Genomic DNA, 18,996 nt, shown 5'->3' on the forward strand with positions numbered 1-18,996 from the left:
CTCATCCCCTACCTGGGCAGCATACAGCCTGGAGGACTCAATGTTGAATGCTCCAATTTCAAATAACCTCCCTCCCCATCTGCTGACTCCCTTCCCAGCCCCTAGCCCTCGTTTCCACAGCTCTCTACCACCAACTGGATTCATTCCTCCCACTGACGAATCAGGTTGTACCCTCTGCCTGTCTTCACCAATCCCCACTTCACCACCCTGCCTCTGCAAACCCCTTTATCTGCAACTTCCCCTATACCCATCCCCAGTCCTGAAAAAGCATTACACCCTCCACTTCTCCATCTCCTGATGCTGCCCGACCTGCTGTGTTCTTCCAGCCTCCCAACTGTCTCCTATGGTTTAACAGCAGTCAATAATTACCCTATTCAGATACACAAGGGGTAAGGATACTTGGCTGAAGGAAACCAGTGAAATTATTTAAGTGACAGTTGGAACATCTGTGCAGAGAGAGGCAGCAAATCAGAATTTTTTTTTGAATTATAGATTAAATTAAAGGCCACTATTCTATCAGACCATCATGCATCAATATTCCAGTGATCAGAATCACAATCATGTGAAAATTATTATTTATTGATGAAACTTGCTTTCCATTCAAGGATACTGAAGCTTCGATTGGTAATCTCCAGGTGCCAGAGGTTTATCCTCAAGTCATCCGCTGACATGTACGTCTCATAGTCGCTGTTTACGGAGATGGAGTTGATGTGGTATGTGTGAGCATTGGCAAACACCCTACGAGGACTGGCCTCCACCATCAGATCCATTGGCCTCAGCACTGGTACCTGGGGAAAGAAACGTGTCTCAGTTTGAGAAACAAAGTACACAGCTCAACAGTACATTAGGACAGCCAACACTGTAGTCCTGAATTGTGTTAATTTTGCCTTTACATCGTGTACAGTACAGATAGGGGCCATTGAATCCATCTAGGTCATGTTCTAGTTTGCACTCTACATAAGCCTCCTTTCACTTAACTCTATCAACATAAACTCTATGCCTTTTCTCTCTCTCACATATCTCTCTAACTTTCCAAGAAAGGCATCTATTGCACTCTCCTCAATTCCTCCTTGTGTAGATGCATTCCCTGTTCTTATGAGTGACTGTTTTTCACACTGGAGATAGGGAAGAGCTATCCTGATACAGACAGTGGAAAAAAAAGAGACATGCTGTTTATCACTGCGCCTGGAGTCACATGTGGGTAAGGACAGCAGATTTTCTTCCCTGATGTGCATTCATAAAAACCTTACAACAATCAGTGATAGTTTCACAGTCATCGATATTGAGACTAGCTTATTAATGGAAATAAAGTTCCACCTACTGCTGTGATGAGACTTCACTAACGCAGCATTAGCTTGGGTCTCTGGAATATCACTGATACACCAGCATATCCCTGACCAATTTCAGCAATCTCTGCCCATGGCTCTTCAGTACTTGGGCAGGATTAGGCTGCTTATCTGTAAGATCTCTGTACTGCTGAATCCTGCCAACTCTTACGCATGAACACACAATGGGCACAGCAGAAAGGGTCACCAGAGAGTATGGAGCCTTGTCTCAGCCAGGGAGTGTGATAAAGCATTGGGGCAGAGCTGGACATGGCAGTGTCATTTTCAACAAAGGTGAAGTTTCTTGATGATTAATATTCATCTTATTTCAAAGCAATTCCAAAATAAAAACGAGAAACAAAGTTATTGAATGTGACTGACTTTAACCTGAAATATTCCTGGATGTTATTGAAAGTCTTTAACAAACCCAAGCTGGAATTTTGACCAATTTCTCTAAAAGTATTTGCAATCTATTCATATCATCAGGCCCTTCCTAATCATCTGGGGCGTAAGCTTCCGAAAACGTGCCATTAACCATGTTGAATTTGCAGCAGTAAGATTGGACTTGGAAGAGTGAGTGTGCATGTAAGCAAGTATAGCATTTGAGTATGTGTGTACACATAGCTCAAAAGTAGTGAGTGCAAACATATATGTGGGCGAGTGTGTGTGTGAGAGAGAGAGGGAGAGAGAGAGAGAGAGTCAGAGAGAGTCAGAGACAGAGACAGAGAGAGAGAGAGATAATGCAAGAGAGATATTGCATGCATATGCACACTCTTAACTCTGAGAGAAAGTTCAGCCACAGATGCTGAGTCACCATTCAGATGCCAAGGGTGGAGTGACAGCAGAGTCCTGACAGCACCCTATCTGAGCTGAGGCTGTGAAAGACACACTGGCTAATGCAGCGTGACAAAAATCAGTCATGTATTATTCAACACAGCTGGATATTGCAGGATGCCCGGAGACACAGGTTGCGCTGTTCATTCTGAGGTGAGGCAAACCTGATTGTCAGTCAGTCAGGCAGTCACCTCTGTCGGGGAAGGGCACCACCATCTCGCCTGTGGAACCTACTGGCAAGACTGAGAGTTCTTACTGAATTATTGAATGAAGCCCAGTGACCCATCTCTAATTAGTCATGCAACTTCAAAGGTCTCCTAGCACAATGAATCAAGTACTATCTGTTTAACATGGCTGTCAGACAGTGCACATGATGAATTACGTTGAATAAATAACCTGTTTTACCCAGTTATGCTGCAGTACTCCAAACATTTAGCGAGATTCTACAGACACACATTAGTGTGAACTTGGGGGGGGGTGGGAAAAAGAGAGAGAGAGAGAAGAGAGAAGAGAGAGAGAGATTAGCGGTCTTTTTGCTATTCCTTCCTTGACCTTTAATCTCAAATATGCCTCTCAATGTTTTAACACCAATCTGACTGATGGAAGATCAGTTTTGAGATCCAGTTAAGTGCTAACTATTTGTGGCACTCCTTCCATTACTTTTATAAAGTACTAATGCTCCGTTTTAGAGGAGATATTAAACCACTACAGTGGGTTGCCTTGTCTTGTTGACACTGATGGATGTCACTGTAGCACTACGAGAATCAGAGCAAGTGCTCCTGGTGCCTTTTGCAACATCCTAACCTTGACCAAGACCAAAGACTTTTAAAAAAAATGATGCTTCTGCTAATGGGGTATGTTTACTGATGTCGCAAGTCCTGAAATAAATCATGGCTGAATGATTGGCCACCATTAGTTAATTTGTTTGCTGTGGGATCTTACTATGCATGAATTGGCTCCATTTCCTTCCCAAATTTTCAACGGGGTCGTTTACCAGAAGTCAGGGTTGTGAGTTGCCAAAAGAATGAGAAGCGATGTGTTATGCAATGATCTAGAATATATTGTCTATGCTGTGACTGAAGTAAATTCAACAATAACTTTCAAAGGAGATGTCTATATAAAGGAAAAGTTCACAGTACCTTTGGAAAAGACCAGGCAAGTGGGACTATGACTCAGTGACTGCACTTCATTAGCTATGAAGCAACTGTTTAGGCATTCCAGTTGATAGGCTGTGAGGTCCTTTATCCCTCAGCTTTCCACACAGTCCCCATGCCACCTCCATCTTAATCAGACAGTCATTCAGTTCCACTGAAAGAGTTCTCTCATACCTGTCCTCATTATAAATCATGGCTGAGAGCTCAGTCCCATGAAACGGCTATCTCAGTAGGAAATTCTGTTTTGACAATTGGAGAGAACTGTTAACTTCCTTTGACTGACATCCTGAAGTGGTTAAAATATGCCATTTTTTCTGAGGTCTCTTTTGTCCACATCTCAACATTTATTTGCCTAAAAATAAGAGATGTGATGTATCTGAAGCTTCTGTTATTTTTACCTAAATGCTATTCTGGTTGACGTAATTGTAGGGCTATAGTTTCAGAACCATTTTTCTGCATTCCTCAAAGTCTTCTTTAATTCACCTCATCGTAATATAAAACTACAGCCTCTGTAAAATTGTCCAGCAATCTGAATTTATGTACTTTACGTTTCTTTCCCTTTCACATATGCTAATTGAGCTTAAACCCGCTCCAAGCATGTTTATGAGCCTCCATACAAGGAGAGTGGTCTCAATACTGTTGAGATGCAGCCTATTACTTCTGAATAGGTGCCTCCCACCCTAGAACTAGCTCTAATGCCCCAAGAATTTGAAGGCCTCTATTCTGTATCATACCTCAGGGCATAGTGACCTTCCACACCTTCCAAATTCAATTCTTACGGGCATGCAGCACTGGGAATAACCTAGTGATTACTGCCTGTAAGATTCTACTTTAAAATCTCCTTCCTAGCCCCAGAAAATATAACTGCAGAAACTCAATTCTTGTCTTCTCTATGTTGTTGGTACCAAAATAGACCATGGCTCAAACCCTGCCCCTGCAGAAGATTCTGCACTTTTTCTGTGTATTTCTTCAACCTGGCGTTAGGGAGGCAGCATACCATGCAGAACTCATGCAGAGCAGCATGGTAGCTCAGTGGTTAGCATAGCTGCCTCACAGTGACAGGGACCCGGGTTCAATTCCAGCCTCAGGCAACTGTCTATATGGAGTTTGCATGTTCTCCTAGTGTCTGCATGGGTTTCCTCACTGGAGGTGATCCAGCTTCCTCCCACTATCACAAAGATGTGCAGGTTAGGTGAATTGGCCATGCTAAATTGCCCACAGTGTTCAGGGATGTGTAGGCTAGGTGTATTAGTCAGGGGTAAATGTAGGGTAGGGGAATGGGTCTGGTTAGGTTACTCTGTAGAGGTTCGATGTGGATGTCTTGAGCCGAAGGGCCTGTTCCCATATTGTAGGGATTCGATGATTCATGATGATGGTTATAGAAATGCCTCTCTATTCCCTCTCACATCTACGGAACATGCTATAACAACTGTCTCTCTACACTCTGGTGCTGTGGTCTCGAGCTCAATGCGTAGGTGGAGCACTGCTGTTTGAGAGTGGCACACACCATGCAGAATCATGTACTTTCTCTTCTGCCTTACAGATACCTAGCTATTGTCCTGAGCTCTTATTGCTCATGGAGTAACAACCCCTGGATTGTGCAACTCAGGAAGCACTCACACTTGCAGAAATCCTGAGCTCGAGTTAGAGATATTTCCTTCATAGATGGTGTCACAGGACCGGGAAGTATCTATATACCCTCTTTAATAGTCTTGTCTCTACCTTGTTTAAACAATTTAATTCAAATTTGTTCCTCTTAATCTGCTCGGTATTTATACTCTGATCGATTTACTTAGTCTTATACTAACCTTGGTTGAATGCATGGTCATTAGCAAACATTAAACTGAGGCTCCACTTGTCTTCTCAAATGGAAGTAAAAGATCTGCCGGCACTATTTCAAATTTGCTGTCCATACCAATATTTAACATTCAACCAATGCTATAAAATCTGATTTCTGGTTCCTATCTCATCAGGGTTTATGAAATCTTTCTGTGCACAAATTTCAACAATTAGCAATGATTACTTCAACAATATGAAGTGCTTTTAACATGTCTTGATATTTGAAAGGTGGCATACATTTGCAAAGTCTTTCTTCAATAAATGTTTACTCTGCAGAAAATATCAATCAAGCCATCTGCTAATGTATATTTGATTGAGATCTTGTTCATAGACCTTTCTGTAAACTTGCCATAGGCCAATATTTTACCTCCCAGCTTCAAAAAGGATCTAAATCCTGATCCAAGAATTATGAGTATTGAAAGTGCACTTTTGACTCCAAACCTATCTCCTGCATAGCTCTTCCTATTTTGAATGCTTTATGAATGAAAGCATCTCCAAGGTTTTTAGCATTTCTACATGTTTACTACCCAAGAAGTAGAAAGGTATGAGTCTATATTGTGCTACTTATAACTAAATGTTGGAATTCCCATTGTTCTTAAGAAAACACAATCATCTCACTATTCCCAATGATTGAGAGATAATATCTAATGATGTACTCAGTGTAAAGGTCACAAATTACTCAGGTATCCTATAATGCTTACGTTGAAACTTACACTGTGTGTTCAGCCATCATCCCTGTGCTCACTGGCAGCCAGTTTGGCAACACTTCAATTTTAAAGATCTCACCTCTTTCTTTCAAATCCCTCCACAATCCTATCACCTTCAGCCCCGCAACTCTCAGAGATAACTACTTTGTTTGAATTCTGGACATTCACCACATTTGGCCTGAAGTTGGATTGGTGCCATCTATTAAGATGTGAAAGAGCAAGAGACATGGAAGAAAGAGACTGACAGAAGAAGAGACAAAGATTGAGAAAGACAGAGAAAGGAGAGAGAAAGAGAGATGGAGAGAAAGAAAGGGGGGGGGGGGAGAAATAAATAAGGGTCATCTCTGCTGTAATGCAGATAAAGTAGGCTGCTTTGGGTTCAGGGAGACCACATAGCCAGCAATTAATGAATTGACCAGGTCACAGGTGGCGGTGGAGAGCTGCTTTTCAGAATGTGACCAGTGGAGTGCCACAAGGATCGGTGCTGGGTCCACTACTTTTCATTATTTATATAAATGATTTGATGTTAACATAGAAGGTATAGTTAGGAAGTTTGCAGATGACACCAAAATTGAAGGTGGACAGCGAAGAAGGTTACCTCAGAGAACAACGGAATCTTGATTAGATGGGCCGATGGGCCAAGGAGTGGCAGATGGAGTTTAATTCAGACAAATGTGAGGTGCTACATTTTGGAAAGGCAAATCAGGGCAGGACTTAATACACTTAATAAGGTCCTGGGCAGTGCTGCTGAACAAATAGACCTTGGAGTGCAGGTTCATAGTTCCTTGAAAGTGGAGTCTCAGGTAAATAGGATAGTAAAGAAGGCATTTAGTATGCTTTCCTTTTATTGGTCAGAGCATTGAATACAGGAGCTGGGAGGTCACATTGCAGCAGGACAGGACATTGATTAAGCCACTTTTGGAATACCGTGTGCAATTCTGGTCTCCCTCCTATAGGAAGGATGTTGTGAAACTTGAAAGGGTTCAGAAAAGATTTACAAGGATGTTGCCAGGGTTGGAGGGTTTGAGGTATAGGGAGAGGCTGAATAGACTGGGACTGTTTTCCCTGGAGCTTTGGAGGCTGAGGTTTATGAAATTGTGAGGGGTTTAGATAGGGTAAATAGGCAAGATCATGTCCCTGGGTTGGGGGAAAGTGAAAATATTTAAAAGGGACCTAAGGGGCAACATTTTCATGCAAAGGGTGGTGCACGTACAGAATGAGCTGCCAGACGAAGTGGTGAAGGATGGTACATTACAATGTTTACATGATAGCTGGATGGGTATACAAATAGAAAGGGTTTAGAGGAATATGGTCCCAAGTGCTGGCAAATGGGGCTAGATTAATTTAAGATATCTGGTCAGCATGGACGAGTTGGATCGAAGGGTCTGTTTCCGTGCAGTAGATCTCGATGACTTGATTCAGCATTGTTGATCAAGGGATAAATATTGGTCAAAATCAGGGCGTGTTCTCCATCTTTTCTCCCAGCATGCTACCATTGAGTCACAATTGACTCTTGACTCCAGGTCACTGACGTTAAGCTAATCCTTGCCAAGGGCACACTGTGCTGTGATAGTGAACATCAGAATGGCTGGTTGGGAGAGGAAAGGTCACCAATGGTTTGCACCCTTTACTACTATTCAGAAAGGCCACTTTCTGATAGTGTGAGGACCAAGATAGGGCTTGACTGTTAAGTGTCCCATGGCTTGTCAACAGTGACTGCTTTGTCTTGCTTGTGATTCCCCCTAATGTGAGAGAGGTATTGGGGAGGGAGGGAGGGAGGGGTTATGAGCTGTATTCCCCACCCCAGGAGAAAACAAAGATCAGACAGGAAGATGGGGATGTAGATATGCCGACACATTCAGAGACAGCCCAGTCTGTTCTTTTTGACAAGCAAATGGCATTTTCTGACAGTTTAATGCTACCAATTTTAATTTCAGCTCTTAATATAGCGCAGCACACCAGCGATGCAAAGCACTTACTGGTGCACTTCAGCAGCGTACAGGCGAAAACAAAGGGCTAATTGAAGTGGAAAATGTTTAAACAGACAGAAGGGATGAAAGGTTGATTGGAGGGCCTACAAAACAGTGGCAGCAGCATACCAGGAGGTTAATCTGATTTCATACACTGTGATTTTCCTTTTGTTTCTGCTTTAGATTTTTCAATTTCCTGCCACTCCCAATTTAATCTTGGGTTCAAGCTGGAGAAATTTTATCACAAGCTTCCCTTTTATGAGGCTGGGGGTTGGGAAGGACTCCCATCCTTTTGAACTAAGTCATAAAAGAAATGAAGACGTAGCAGGTCAGAATGATTCATTGTTGAATTGACAACACAACCATTACCTCATACAGAGGTGGGTGGGGGGAGGGATTCATATTAATAGGGGGAGTGGATGATACTCACAGGGGTCACGGGACCTTTAATTCTTCAACAGGCCTTAAGTAGGAAGGAACGCACAGTTCAATCTACTGTTCAAAAATGCTCCATTAATTGTTGTCATGGTGACCCTATCATCTCAGCTGATGAAATGCATCAGAAGATTAACAATATTTGTTTGAGTGAACCGTTGCTTGTACAGAATGTCCTGCTCTGTCTCACTCGACAGGTGCCTGTTGCTGAATAATGACAGAACTAAAACTTTTACCTATAAACAGCACAGGAGTGGGTTACTGGGCCCAATCAGTCTTATTCTTCACTCGAGCATCCTCCCATCTTTCTTCACCTGAACCTACCATCAGAAACATCCGTTCTCCCACAGATCCTTGTCTAGCTTCCTCTTAAATACATCAGTATTAAACAAAAATAAAATGCTGGAGAAATTCAACAGGTCTGGCAGCACCTATGAAGAGGAAAAAGAGTTTACATTTCGAGTCCAATGATTCTTCTTTAGTTCTAAAGAAAAGCCATACCAGACTGAAAAGGTTAACTTTATTTGTCTCGTCACAGACCTGCTGAGTTTCTCTAGCATTCTCTGTATCGTATCAGATTTCCAGAATCTGCTTTTACCCACTGTAGTACATAGTAACAATTGCTTAAAAGTCTTTGGATGAAGAGATTTCTTATGAATTCACAAATAGATCTCTTGGTTACTATCTCTTGATCATGTTCTTCCCTACAAAAATCATTCTCCTCTCTAGGAAAAACCTTTCCTATTTAAAGAGACTTATTAGGTCACCCCCTCAGCCTTTCACATTCTCTTCTTTTTGGGGGGGGTGGAGGGAGAGACCCAATCTGTGAATCTTTTCTTGATATGTACACCCACACATTTCTGGTAGCATCCATCAAAACCTTCTCATCAGTCCAGTGCTTCAAACACATAGAACCAGTAATGCTGTAGTAAAGTGTGGTTTCACTAAAGTTCAATACAAGTATAGCATAATGTTCCAATTCAATTCCATCTCTCCAGAAATAAAGCCCAGTGTTTCTTTGTATATGGTCTTGGAAACCTGTGGTAGAGCTGTACCTTGGCATTCTGATGTCTGACAGGACTAATTCACACTATTGCACGTCAGTCGCTCATTACCCTGTAGAGCAACGTGTCTCTCAAACAGCTTCCTCACTGACAGATGCTTACATTTTAAACTCATTCCTGGTGAGTTTTGTGTTTTTTAAAATTCATTTATTGATTAAGTATGCTGCTGACTGGCCCACCCCTATCCTGGGATAGGAGATATTAATAAAATATCAATACCCTTCAAATGGCAAGCTTGAACTCTTTCTAGAATAAATAAAATCTACGGCATGGACAAAGACCATTCAGGCTAACTAGTTTATTCATGACTTGAGCATTTTATGGCAGTGTAATGGTGAGTTATTACTACTCATGAATATTGAGAAGTAAATCGAACAGCAATGCTCACTTATTAAAGATTGACCACAGTTAAACACAGAAATCAGGAAGTTGCAGTCCTGGTTATGCTGCACTGCCAGAAGCTGAATGATAAATGGTATCTGATGAGAGACTTAGAGCTGATACAGCGTTCTGTTCTCTCAAGATATTCAAGTCAAAAGCTGGATTTTTTTTTTAAAAACAGATATAAAAACCTACTGATGCGTGCATTTGAACAGGAGCACAAAATTAGTATTGCAGGCACAACTAGCTACAGTAAGTGGCCAAGGCAAATTAGTATTGTCTTTATTGCAATGGGATTGGACTACAGGAATAAAGTAGTTTGCTAGAATTATGTGTGGCAGTCCCTCAGAATACAGATGACTGTGCTCATGATAAGGCCCTATGCCTATAATCTTTGAACAGAGGGAGGCTGTTGCATGAAATGGTTCTAGGTGACTAGGAAACTCTCTTGCTCATCACAAAATATCAGAAGCATTTTCAGATTGATAATTAACCTAACTTGGCTAGTTATGATACACCTTCCTGGCCTATCAAGTCCCATGTGGGATTGAAACCAGTGCTTCTGGCATACCCAGTATGCCACAAGGCCTTCTTCACAATCATACAGTGCTCTGGTGAAACCACATTTGGGAGTACGGTATACAGTATTGGGCTCCATAACATGCTCTTGACGCTGTAGAACAATGATTCATTCGTTTGGTCCCAGCGACGAGGGGGTTATCCTATGATGAGAGACTGAACAAAAAAACTTGATGAAATTTAGTAGAGCGAAGGACGATCTCACTGAAACTTCCAGATTCTGAAGGGGCTTGACAAGGTAGGCAATGAAAGGTAGTTTCTCCTGAATCTAGAATGTGGGCCACAGACTCAAGATAAGGGCTGATCATTGAGAACTGAAATAAGGGCACTTATCCATACAAAGGATTGTGTAATTGTTTAGTGTTCTCCAGAGGGTTCTGAATGCTCCATCATTGAATATATTCAATGGAGTTGACAGAGTCAGCTACTTGGGAATATTGAGTGATATGGGGAGCACAGTTGAAGCCCAGGATCAGCCATCAATGAATGGTGAAGCAGACTCAATAGTTATATGGTCAACTCCTGCTATCTCTTATGTTCTTATAGGAACAGCAATAGGCCATTCAGACCATCAGAATGGCTTTCAGCATTCAATTAGATCATGGCTTATCATCAACCCCAAAGGTACTTTCCTGCTCCATCTCCATATCACTTGATGTCACTGATGTCCAGAAATCTATTTATTTCCATCTTGAACCTGAAAACTGAGCTTCCAAAGCCCACTTGGACAGAGAATTCCAATGATTCACTACCACCTAAGTGAAGAAATGTTTCTTCATCTCAGTCCTTATCCTGAGACTATTTTTCAGACTTTCCAGTCAGTAGAAACCTCTTATTGACATCCATGCTGTCACACCCTGTAAGAATTTTTGTAAGTTTTCAATGATCATATCACATCCTGCTGTTTGGACTGTGTTATGGTATCAAGGGTGTCTGTATTTGCTGAGTGATTAGTGCTTTTTCCTTTGACTCAGAAGTCTGTGTATTCAGGTCTCTCTCCAGAGACCTGAACATAATAATCTGGGCTGACACAGCAGTGCCATATACAAAGTGGAAAGCCCCTTTGAAATGCTTCAAATTTGACATTACACTAACTGAAGTATATCAAATTAGGTTAGGATAAGATAAAATGTAGGAAGCAGGGATATGTGCAATGTCCACAATTATTCAGTCATTTTTCTCCAAGGGATTATTTACATTATGTTTCAGTAACAGTCTGACTTATGAAAGGGCCACGACCCTCATCCAGATCAGTGGGCTGGTGTATACCATGGGGTTTAAAGGAGAACTGTGGCAATCAAAAAGAGCATGATATTCTAAGTTTGAAAGCAGCTCACATAAATTATTTGTATACTCCACTGATCATTCTTGCATGCACTTTTAATATTCATACATAATTCCTGCGCCGTCTTTCTTCCTGCATTTATTACCACTTCCATAAAAAAACAGCCAGAATTGTACTAAAAATATCTCATTTCTTGAAACTCACGACAGGCCCCCCTCAGAGAGCTTGCAAGACGGTATGAGCTCCATTTTATTTTCTTTCCTTCACTGATTCATCAACATCTGATTAAAGCCAGAGCATTCAAGAGCCTCGGGTTGAGGAACACAGTGATCTCAGAGAGTTGTAGGTCACAGATATAATGATCAACTTAGTACCCTGTAACTTCCCCTTTCCTCTAGTTTCAGCTGGCTTTTGGTTTCCTTATCTTGGCTCTTTTTCCTACCTCTACCTGACATATAGACGCAGTTATCGTTTTCTGGAGTACCTCATTTGCAACTCGCCTGTGGTGACTGGATGTTCAAATGTGGGAGGCATCTTAGCGAGTAAAGATCAAAGCACTATGTCACTTGGAGGGAGCTAGAATAACACAAGGTTTCAAACTACACAATTAAATTGCACATTGGCTTAAAAGGCCTACTGTTTTTAGAACTGTTCACCCATTCAAAGATAAACAAGTTAAAGTTTCTGTTAAACGAGTATGTAGTGACAGTAACAAGATCATCCATGTGGACCTCATGAGTTCCCTGACTGGGGCTGCTAGCCTGGTCCAATCAGAAAGCCCTGGCCGACAAATATAAACAGGGGTGTCGGTATCAGAGATTCTGCTCACTCTGACTGCTCTAAGGAAGCCAGACCAGCGTCAAGTGTTATGCACGTGTGACTTGGTGACAGGATACCGGCCTCTGTGGAGTTACTTCAGTGGCGATGAGAGAGAAAAAAATGCTCCTGAATAAATTCCATCAAACAGTTGTCTTTGAGTTGAGGTAAATATTTCTGCCATCGTGCCATTGTTTGAAGCTTGAATCCTTCGATCCTGCAGTCAAAGACTGGGCCCAGGACATAGAACAAATGCATTTTTCCAGGCAAATGATACTAGGGCAGGTGAAAAGCAATGAGTACTTCTCCTGATAGTTTGTGGACTCACAATTGTTTTCCTTATTAGGAGCCTGACATTTCCTGAGGCATCAGATTCTAAAACCTTTCAAGAGTTGATGAATTTAGTTAAGAAACATTATGACCCCAAGCATTCTCTAATTCTGAGATGCTATCGGTGTTACTTGGCAGTTTGAGAACCAGGGGAATCCATGTTGGGATTTTTGACTAGGTTAAGATTAGATTACTTACAGTGTGGAAACAGGCCCTTCGGCCCAACAAGTCCACACCGACCCTCCGAAGAGCAACCCACCCAGACCCATTCCCCTACATTTACCCCTTAGCCTAACACTATGGGCAATATTAGCATGGCCAATTCACCTGACCTGCACATTTTTGGACTGTGGGGGGAAACCGGAGCACCCGGAGGAAACCCACGCAGACAGGGGGAGAATGTGCAAACTCCACATAGACAGTTGCCTGAGGCGAGAATTGAACCAGGGTCTCTGGCGCTATGAAGCAGCAGTACTAACCACTATGCCACCGTTAAGGCAACTGGCAGAGGCATGTAACTTTGGATTAACCCTTAATGAGATGCTGAGACACCGTTTAGTATGTGGGATTAATGAAGTAACCATGCAAAAGTGCCTAATAGCTGAAACCCAACTGGAATTCAAACAGGCACTAATGTGGCAAGCAGAGCATTTGAGTTACAGGAAGCAAACACCCTGGTCAGGCCGACTGTGCTTGGGGAACACGACCCGAGTGAAGGTGATTGCATAGCCTCACTCAGGACATATGAACAGAGAGACTCTAGGTCAGCCCACAGCAAAACCCCCAATCAAAGCCAAGCCTCGGCCAAATGGTTAACACTTCCTACAGGATCCGGACCGGCAAGCCATTGTAGTTGCTGCCAGTGCGCAGACCCGAGACAGCAAAATAGTCCTACTAAGCCCGAATTGAGTAAAAGAACTCAGAGGCTGATATTCAGGAGGGTGCACACCCTGGAAAGCCCACTTGCGTCTGGCTTGGAACAGTTAAATTGCTTAGCGATGTCTAAATCAGAACAAATCAAAATAAACAACTGGTAAAATGGTCACCCGCTTCTACGCACGACAATACTGGTGTGGCTGTATCCGTGATCGCAGAAGCAATCTTTAACAAAATTCGCTCTGGACTCTAACCTTTACACTTGTGTAAGACCTTGGCTAGACTGAGAACCTGTACCAAGGAACCTTAACAGGTAAAGGTTACAACTTTGGTTCCGGTCTCATATGAAATGCAGCTGGTTTAGTGACCATTGATTGCAGTACAAGGCTCAGGTCCAAGCCTGATAGGGTGAAGTTGTTGAGAAAGATTCACCTTAACTAGCTCAACAATTTTAAATGAGAAAATGGCTGGCTGAGTTAAGTCCTACTTAAATACCTGACGCTTTTCAGGAAGGTCTAGGAACTATCAAAGGAGCCAAGACCACCTTGCATGCTGACCAGTTTGCAATTCCATGATTCTGCAAGGTCCACCCAATGTCACTTGCTTTGTAGGCAAAAATAGAGGCAGACGTCATGAGGCTGAAAAGCAAAGGAATCATCAAACCAGTCCCTCGCACAGAGGACTTATATGCAACGTTCACGGTGGGGTGGGGGGAGAGGTCCTGCAGAAAGCTGGGCATAAACCATGCGTGGTAGCAATTGTGGTTGGATGAAGATTCCCACAAGTATGCCGTAATTAATACCAATAAGGGATTGTATCAATATACCAGACTGCCATTTGGGTTATCATCAGTCTGTGCCATTTTTCAGCAGACGAGGGAGAACATTTTACAAGGTCTGACCCGAATTGGCATTTAACGGGACGATGTACTAATAACAGAGAAGACCAATAAAGAGTACTTGGAGAACTTGGACACAGTCCCTAGACTTTCCTCCAAGGCGGCTGTATGCTTTAGAAGGGAAAAATGTGTACTCCAGACACGCCAAGTGTCCCACTTGGGCTACAAGAGTCGACAAGACCGGGTTACACCTGTTGGAAGATAAAAGTGAGGGCAATCAAAGGTAGCCCGATTCCCATGCCTGTACTGGAGTTTAGGTCTTTCCTTGGATTGATGAAATATTACAGAAAGCTCATACATAACCTGGCCTCCATTTCAGTACCCTTACATCTCCTATTGAAAAAGAGGTAGCCTTGGAAATAGTCTTGCAGCCAAGACGGAGACTTTAGGGAAGTGAAAAAGCAGTTATGACCTAAGGTGTTGGCACACTATGATCTCAAGTGAGATGTGGTGCTGACATGTGGTGCCTCCCAAGGTAGTATTGATTCACAAATGGTCCAATGGAGAGGTATGCCAAATAGTATACACTTCTCCAACTTTGGCTGGTGTAGAATGCAAATACGCCCAGGGAAGGAAAGTTTGACGGTCATCTTTAATGCGAGGAAGTTCCACCACTACACTTACAGACATTAAGCTTGTAATAGTAACAAAGGACAAACTCTAAGAGGACAAGGCCGTGCTGCCCATAGCTTCAGGTCGAACTCAGTGGTGAACTCTCATTCTAAGTGTGTACAATTACAAATTGGAACACTGTCTGGGAGGCTAAATAGCAAATGCGGACGCCTTGAGCCTCCTCCCACTGGCAGGTACACCACTGGTATAGTACTGCTACTGGAAGAGGGCATGCTGGTTTTAAACTTTCTGGACACCGTCCTGTCACCGCTGACAATATCCCATCCTGACAAAATTAAAACAGCTGGTGGCGATGGGGGAAAGAGAAAGGCCATCACAACTGAAATTGATACCTTTCTGGTCGGGGCAAGGCCAAATCACCGTAGAGGATGGCATTTCATTACAGGGAGCAAGAATGATGGTCTCAAACTGAGGTCACAGCCAGATACTGGCTGAATTCCTCCACCAGAGTCATCCAGGGGGTGCAAAATGATGAAATTGGCAAGAATTTTTGTCTGGTATCCAGAATTGGTTGCAGACAGCTATTTTGGTGTGGCAGTGCTCAGAGTGTCAACAACGATAAAGATTACTATCAGCAGTTCACCCACATTCATGGGAATGGCTAGGTAAACCTTGGATGAACTTAAATGTTAACTATGTGGACCCTTTCATAGGCTTAATATTCTTAGTCATTATGGATACCCACGCAAAGTGGTGGGATGTGCATAGAGTTCATTCTTCAAATGGGCATCAATAGAAAAGCTGCAAGCATCTTTTGCAATTCATGGACTCCCAGAAGTGTTGGTCACAGAAAATAGGCCATCATTTACTAGCAAGGAATTTGAGCATTTCTTAAAGTCGAGTGACATTTAGCCTATAAGGACAGCTCCATACCATCCACTGTCCAATGGTCTGACAGAAAGAATAGTCCAAACTTTGAAAGCAAGTTTAAAGAAGCAGCTACAGTTTCACTCAATACTAAACTGTCCTGGTTCCTATTTGATTACAGAATCACTCCTCATGCAACCACAAGGGCAGCTCCAGCAGAGTTACTAATGGGGAGAAGACTCCACACCAGGTTAAATCTTATCTTCTTGGAATTGGGGTGGGTCTGCTTCAGGTTAATAAAGTCAACAGTGCAAGGTCTTGGTTTTTTTTAAAAACTGGAACAAAAGAAGCAGGTTGAATAGGTGGGAGTCAAACTCCCACAGAAGTAGGGTTTTTAAGTTTATCGTTCAGTAACTGTTGGGGTTGTGAAAGCTGCTTCATCTCCTGTCTCCCTTTGCTACAGGCAAAAGCTGGGGTTTGCTTCTTACTGCTAAAGTTGCACAAGACAATGTAGTTTACTGAATTGGCGTTTACCATGAGTGTGTTTATGCAATGTTACTGCATTGGAACAGTTGCTGTTCAGTAATTAAATAATCTGTTGTTCTGTTAAGTTTTCCAACAGAGTTAAGTTATTCGTCTTCTCTCTTTTGTTGTATTTTAACAACAGTGTGAGAGTAAAGACTGTTTTGCTTCAAGCCTGGTAGTTTGACCATTGGACTGCATCCGGAACACAAAGTCTGGCAAGTTGCCTTTAAAATAAAATAAAATTAGGGTCTCGGCTATCTCCTTGACATGATTTGAGGGTGTTGGGTCTGGTGCATAACACTAGCAACCATACCAATGATTAAAAAAACATCAGCATTACTTGCTATCATCATGACAGAACGGATAGAGCTCAAACCTTCCTCTTCCTCAGTATAAGAGCAACTCGGGATGCGCAACAAATGCTGCCTTTATCAATGATACCCGCATCCCATCAGGAATTTTAAAAAAGGCTTTTATCAACTTAATTATTGTCAAATGACTGTCAATCAACCTCTCTAAGATTTTTAAAAAACCTTAAAAATATCAAGTGCAAATAAAACTGTCTCTTTTAATCCTATCTTTCTATGTTTCCTTTCTGCTCTTCACTTGACATCAGTTTGTCCACACTAATTCCCACTCTCTTTTAAGTCTTTGATACGTGTTTTTGTAAATCTGTTAACTCCTTTAAGTAGTTACATTGCTGGTCCCAGCTCAGATTCAGGGCCTTTCTGTTATTAGTTTGCACTTCCAGCAACTTTATAGTCAAAATGTTTAAATCCAAAGTGTGCACTCACAACTTCAACTCCTGAGGAATGTTTTGAGAGCACCCACAAGCAAAATCCAGTCAATAAGGACCTTACACCTAAATAAGGAAGACTATAACGATTTGAAGGGGGCACTGACTGTTGCAGATTGAGAAATTAAAATCGTAAATTAAAAGATATGATGATAGCTAAGCAATGGCTAGCATTTAAGGAATTAATACATGGTCTACAACTAATATATCTTCCTTTGAGGTGCACAAAACTCAATAGGAAAAGGGATCATTGCTAACAACATGGTCTAATGAAAGGGAATTACGTTGATCAAACCTGCTGGAACTTTTTTTGAGGATATAACTCACAGGATAGATAATAGGGAGCCAGTAAATGTGATGTATTTTTTAGATAGCTAATGATAAGGTCTAACACAAAAGCGCAGTTAACAAAATTGGATCACATGGGATTTAGGGTAAAATAATGGCTTGAGCTAAAAATTGGTTAATGATAGAAAACAAGAAGTAGGAATAAATAACTAATTCTCAAGTTTGGTGAGCTGTAATTACTGGGGCATCACAAAGATCAATCAGTGCTTGGACCAGCTGTTCATGATCTATATCAACAACTTGAATGGGTTGGGGGGGGGGGGTGAAACTGACTATTTACAAGTTTGTTGATTACGCAAAACTAAGTGGCAATGTGAGGACAGACCTCAAAGGGATACAACGAGACTTCAAAGGGATTTTGACAGATTAAGTATGTGGGCAAGAGCATGACAGACTGAATATAATGTGGAAAAATATGAAGCTTTCCCCTTTGGTATGAAAAACAAATGCAAAATATCTTTTAAATTATGAGATAATGCAAAATTTGATGTGCAAAGGCACAAGGGTGTCCTTCCTGGTGAGTCACAGAATATGGTGCAGTAAAACAATTAGCAAGGCAAATGATCTATTGGTCTTCATTGTGAGACAATGAGAATCTGCAAGTAACAATGTTTTGCCACAATTCTACACAGCTTTGGTGAGATCACATCCAGATGTACTATGTGCAGTTTTGGTCCCTTTACCCAGAGATGAATGTACTGGCCATAAAAGTGATTTCAGCAAACCACTGAAATCAGCAAACTGATTTCTACAACAGTGGGATTGTCCTATAAGGAGACTGGGCCTGTATTACCTAAAGATTAAAGAAATGAGAGGTAATCTCATTGAAAGTTTCAAAATCCTTACAGTGCTCAACAGAGTAGACACAAGAAGAATATTTCTCTCGGCTAGGAGGATGATGGGAACTGCTTCAGAAAAAGGTGTCAGCCATTTAGGACTGGAGGAATTTCTTTATTTCGAGAGAGAGGTGAACCCCAGAGGGCAATGGAGGATCAGTCACCGAACATGTTCAAGACAGAACTCAATAGATTTTGAGATATTAAAGACATGAAGGGATAAGGGGGTAGTGCAATAAAATGGCAACAAGGGAGAAGATTAGCAATGATCTTGTTGACACAGAGCAGGCTTAAGGGGCCAAATGGTCAACTCCTGTATCTTCTGTTCCTACCATTCATATCCTTAGGATATCCCAAAATGTATGGAAATAAGCTATTTTTGAACAGTTAATATGAAGACAAATATAGCAAGCAATTGCCACACAACAAGGCTTCACAAACAGCAGGTGAGATGAAAATGGCCAGATAATCTTTTTTAACCTTGTCTGGGTGACTGCTTTTCTTCAGTAGTGGCACATGATCATTTATGTCTAGCAGAGAGGGCAAATGAAGCAACAT

General features: G+C 41.9%; 1 protein-coding gene across 4 annotated transcripts in view; it reads right to left on the reverse strand.

Annotated features, from left to right (window-relative positions):
* The window catches only part of LOC132823341 (serine/threonine-protein phosphatase 2A 55 kDa regulatory subunit B beta isoform), a 469,634-nt gene that overhangs the window by 29,781 nt on the left and 420,857 nt on the right, over positions 1-18,996 (reverse strand). For all 4 annotated transcript variants that reach the window (XM_060837051.1, XM_060837052.1, XM_060837053.1 and 1 more), the window contains exon 5: positions 611-788. In XM_060837051.1, coding sequence (XP_060693034.1) covers positions 611-788 — 178 coding nt within the window. The remainder of the gene's footprint in view (positions 1-610; positions 789-18,996) is intronic.

Source organism: Hemiscyllium ocellatum, chromosome 16, assembly GCF_020745735.1.
Source record: "Hemiscyllium ocellatum isolate sHemOce1 chromosome 16, sHemOce1.pat.X.cur, whole genome shotgun sequence".
Taxonomy (NCBI): domain Eukaryota; kingdom Metazoa; phylum Chordata; class Chondrichthyes; order Orectolobiformes; family Hemiscylliidae; genus Hemiscyllium; species Hemiscyllium ocellatum.